Source organism: Hippocampus comes, unplaced genomic scaffold (assembly GCF_001891065.2).
Source record: "Hippocampus comes isolate QL1 unplaced genomic scaffold, H_comes_QL1_v1.1 scaffold332, whole genome shotgun sequence".
Lineage (NCBI taxonomy): Eukaryota > Metazoa > Chordata > Actinopteri > Syngnathiformes > Syngnathidae > Hippocampus > Hippocampus comes.
In genome coordinates this window covers 30,991-36,254 of record NW_017805119.1, presented here as the reverse complement: position 1 = coordinate 36,254, position 5,264 = coordinate 30,991, and the positions used below count along the sequence as shown (strand labels likewise).

Genomic DNA, 5,264 nt, shown 5'->3' with positions numbered 1-5,264 from the left:
GGACGGACACGATTTTCTGCCAATCTGTGTTTTTCCCTTTTTGGCCAAATATATTTTTTACGACAACTGTCTTGTTGACGGCGTCTTTTATTCGTTCCACTGGGGTTTAGCAGGTGTGTTTATAAAGAGACGAAAATTGTTTGGGGACTATCCCCCACGTTCTAGTTGAGATGGTATAACCCAAGAGGCAAAATGACGCTTGCTACTGTTGTTGCGACTTGCCATTCGTTCTACTAAACCATTAGTCAAACGCCATCATGCCTTCTGTCGTTATTACACAAACAAAAATCTCTTTACTGTTCCTAGTGTTAGTGCCTCAATATGGCTACGCTCGTGAAAGCAATACAACGAACTCAAACGCGTCTTCGTTCAATGTTGTCAACTAATATCCGGATTATGCAAATTTTCCTCAATTCTCCGGAGAAATTTTCATAAAAATTTGAAAAACCCGGAATTCCGGGAAAATCCGGAGGACTTTCATCTCTGCAAAAGAAAGCAAACTCTCAGTGCTAGAGTGGTCGTCTCCAAACCAAGAGGTCAATCCCCGGCCATTACAACCATGTTGAATTGTCCTTGAGCAAGATAGTGAACCCCCAGTCGTTCCTGACGCTGCACCATCCGTAAGTAAATGAGGTAGAAAAGCTCTATACAGGTGACAGCCAGTTTACCATTTTTAAAATTTTTGATATGAATATCTTGAATGTTCATGATCAGATATCAATATGATAATGATATATCGCTCAGCACAACAGGACAAAGCATAGCTTACTAAAACAAAACACAGAAATTCATTACAGAAGTTCGTAACAATTCTCTAAATGGCAAGCCACATGCCTCCCCCCCCCCCCCCCGGCACCGACTTTTAATTTGACACATAAGCTCTATGCCTTCTTTAACCACAAGGAAATAGATAACCTGAACATGCAGAACATGCAAATATAATAAAAGTCCCTCTCCACACGCAGCTATCTTCAGAAGAATGAGTATGGCTTTATTATCAGTGTACCACAGGGTGCACCGAAATTGAACAGACACAACCCCTCAGAGAAACCGAGAAAAACAATGACCCACGGAGGAGAGGGTTACATAATGGGAGTCTGCAGGGTCGCCTTTTACAGAACCCTGTTTTCACAGATGAAAAGGAAAGATAAGCAAGAGGCCAGGGGAGAAAACAACAACCCCACACTGAGGTCCTGTAAAAGGAGAACATTATGGATATGGAAAAAAAAAAACTCAGAAAACAGGCATACATAAACTCCACTCAACTATATCGAGCAATATAAAAACAAAGTGCTCTACATGGAGTAAAAAACAAACTTCCAAAAACAAAGACAGTGAAAACAATAAATTAATAAAATAAAAACAGGAAACACCATAAAACACACAAAAAACGGCCAGAGTCTCATGCTGAATCTAAAACCAGAGAATAAAACTGTGTTTTAGGAAGAGTTTTAAAAATGGACAGCGGTCTTGTTTAGCTGGAGGTCATTCCAAAGAGAGGGACCACCAACCAAACTTTTTCTATCTTTCAAATAAAACATGACTTTTAATTTGGCTATTCAAAGTGACAAAACATTGTGCGGTGCGACTATCCGGCAACAACTTTTGTTTTGAAAGCATCTTTGAAATTACCCTAAATGTATGCCAATTTATTTTGTGTCCGACCTGGCATAATTTTGTTTGAGTTTGGCATTCCTGTATGAAGTTTTAAAGTATTTCTGTTTCCACAAACCACTTGATGATGCCCATTTAATGAAAAAAAAACCAAAACAATGGGGACTTTTATTTTTAAATCCATTTAAAGATAGGAAGTTGTATCATCCAGTGGACAGTCGAGTACACATGGGAGAAGCTAGCAGTTTCGTACTCTCTCACAGCTATGTAAAAAAGTTACACTTTTAGCAATTGATACGTAGTGGTTATATTTGGACATAATGGGGTATGACATGAAATTTTTTTTATATAGATCCATAATAATAAAGATTTCCAACAAATATATATTTTCATTCTCAATGAAATTGTTGCATTGTGTAGCTATAGCTAGCTAGATAGTTTTGTTTAGATGACAGAGTGTTTGCCTTGTAAGTTTGATTTAAGTTGAATAAGTGGTGCAACTATCATCTGATGCAACCACATTGCAGAACACTAAGATTTCCAGGATAAATGTATGTCCTCATTTGGTTATTTTATGTGTTTTTCATTATTAAATTTATTCTGCTGGGAATATAATACACAGGGTTCGGAATAAGTTTTTTCTTTGCAGAGGAGTTTTGCAAATCACTTATTTCATTTGAGGAGCAATTTTTTTTTTACAGGTCATTCCCAGGGAACTAAAGCAAGGGTTTAATTAAACAATAAAAATAGCTCAATTCAATGAAAGAACAATTGATTTCCCTTTTTATTTTTTGAATAGCATCAACAGTTATATTAATACACACCAACACACGAACACACCCGCACGACTGGCTACCACATCCGCTTCGCAGTTTTGGATGTCCGAGGCTCTGTGGACTTTGCATGGTCTCCGCCGAGCTTGTGTGGTATACTGTACCAGTCTTGGCTGGGCCAAAACAATTTGGCTCATTTTGTAATGATCTTTTGGGTCATCTTTCAAAAATTCTTAATGGTGGACCCTGGTCACGGTTTGCAGTCATTGCTTTATATACACACACAATCAAGCATGAATTACAACAGGCTTGTCTTTAATTGGCTTTGCAAGTTAACATTTTGTGCTGTACTGATTCACACAAATAACTGTTGGCTTATTAAAAATAATATTAAAATTTAAGATGACAAATATTCATATCAATTTTGTGGATTAATTGTTGCTGTTGGATGTGAAAAGGATCTATACTGAGACCTTGTCAACTACTGGGATGTGTGCTTCCTCTGGAGGGACACAAAATAATTGTTGCCTTCATACTGTTAAATTGTATTAAATTGCATTAACTCTCTAAACTTTTTCTACTTAAGCATTTCGGTACAATTTAAGAAAAACTTTAATCAGCAATAATTTTTAATAGAATGATTATTTAATTACCGTTTTTTTAGCTTCTACATTTAAGTGCAGTGTTAATTTTAAATGCAGAATACAACAGTACTTCATCATTATTGTTATTATTATTATTATTATTATTATTATTACTGCTTTTGAATAAAACTGCTGTCAATTTTGATGAACACTTATTAACTAAACTTCTGTACTTTAATGTTGGTCATGACGGAGGTACTTGGAGACCTAAGTATTTTTTTTTTCAGCTGGTTCTTGGAATTAAAGTTGGACAATCACTGGTGTAATTTATTCCACGTTGAAGAACTACATTTTCACAAGGGTGAGAGATAGCTAAGGGTTCAGCATTCTTCTGTTGTTAACAGAAATCTTCAAATATAGAATTCAGGAGGTAGCCTACATGAAATAGTATTGAAACTTGTGTTCATAAATGTAGAAGTGCACAGGGACTTTCCGAACATGGAAAAAAACGTGCGCTCATGTTGGGCACACACATATCTCATATTGTTTCTGTCCGTTGCTAGGTAAATACCTGACATTTCATTCCACAGCAGATCCACGTTCCACGTCAAATTGTGTGGCGTATCCTACAGGTATTAAATATCAGAATCTGAAAATGTTGTCCAAACCACTGTGGACGACTCGTCTCCTTAACCAGAACGTCCAGATACCTGCCCCTAAAGATCTTGATCGATATGGGGTTTTTTTTTTTCCTGAATTTACTCCATGTTTTCCGACACTGTGGAGGGGGGGCCGGGGTGAGCCCGATGGGTTTGTAAATTGAAAATAAAACGAACTGTTAAGCAAACGTTACGCGCTAAAACATAACATTGATATCACTTTCAGTAACTTGTCCGTGTAGAAAAGATAAGAAAAGGGTGTGTGTTTTTGTTTGATTCGTTCGTCACACGAGATTACGTCAGTTTCAGTCACGGATCTTGGAAACTATTGTACGTAGAACAATGCCACGCTTGTCTTGACTGTTTTCATGAATTAAAAAGTTAAAAGCCGATGGCTTACCTGTTAATAAGACGACTGGTAGAAAGAAGCAGTAGATGAGCCAAATGATCAATTGAAGGTCCATGTCCAAGCACGTAAGTATCAACCCTGACGGCAGCGATGTTTTAATTTTTGCACATATCACAAGACCACCGACTGTAAATTTGCTATTATCCAAGAGCGAAATAGTCCGAGTAAAGTTACCGGTAATCTTTCGGCGAACACTATCATAGTCCAGTAGTTAAAAATGCTTCGTTGTCAATAGCACCTCAGTGCTGAGTCTGTGCAGAGGAAAGCGACTCATTCCACTGGTTCTGACGGCAAGGAAAAGGTTGAGTTGCATGTCTTCCGTTGGAAGGGAGCCCGGTCTAAGTAATGTGGATGGAAAAAGTGATTCATAAGCAAGTGAGTGTCTGAAGGACGTTCATAGAGGAATAATTCATAGTTGCTGGTCACCTCCCCTCTGAAAATTATTGTCCGCTAAGTCTGCGGTGAGCGCAAACGTTTGTAGAGCATTATCCCGAAGGTTATTGTAACTTCTGCCTCCGTATGGTTCGTTTTAAAGACGAATTGAATAGAAAACAAAATTCAGCACGAACTACTCTTCACCTCTGTCTCAACAGACTGAAACTATTGAACGTATGCCCCACCTGTTGCAAAAGCAGTTTCAGTTTGCAAGTTAATAGCACCCTCTAGCTGCTCAAACCCTTTGGGCCCTTTACAGGGGAGAATCTTAAAGACCCCCTTATAATCTCAATGACAATAAAACATAACTACCATATGCACCTCCTAAATGTCATGGAAATGAAAAAAAATGAATACCAAAGTATTTATCGGTTCACTAAAAGGGAACATAACCAAATTCATCCTTTCATTCATCCATCCACCCATGTTCCAATAATCCATTTATCCTCACGAGGGTCACAGGCATGCTGGAGCCTATCCCAGCTGTCTATGGCCAACAGGTGGGGTACACCCTGAACTGGTTGACAGACGAAAACAGGGCACACATAGACGAACAACCATTCGCGCTCACAATCACACCTCAGGACAATTTCGAGGGTTCCATTACCCTGCCATGCATGTTTTGGGAATGGAGGAGTACAGTAATGCCCCGCTATAGCTTAAAAAAAAATAACTTTCACGGTTTCTCTGTTTCACAGATTTTTTTTGTGGAGTTTTTTTTTTTTCAGTGAATTGCTGATTGGGTTAAGGCGGGGCGGCAACACGCGGGTTCCAGAGCCGAATGGGCCTC

General features: G+C 38.5%; 1 protein-coding gene across 5 annotated transcripts in view; it reads right to left on the bottom strand.

Moving 5' to 3' along the window:
- Window positions 1-4,647, bottom strand: part of piezo1 (piezo type mechanosensitive ion channel component 1 (Er blood group)) — a 135,513-nt gene extending 130,866 nt beyond the window's left edge. For 2 of the 5 annotated variants that reach the window (XR_002167733.1, XM_019865747.1), the window contains exon 1: window positions 4,031-4,646. Coding sequence is in view for 4 of the 5 variants with exons in the window: in XM_019865747.1 (XP_019721306.1) it covers window positions 4,031-4,094 (64 nt within the window). In the remaining variant the exon portion in view is untranslated. Of the gene's footprint in view, window positions 1-4,030 lie in introns of all 5 variants that reach the window. The other 3 variants (XM_019865744.1, XM_019865749.1, XM_019865743.1) reach the window with 3 other exon arrangements.
- Between the last annotated feature and the right edge of the window lie 617 nt (window positions 4,648-5,264).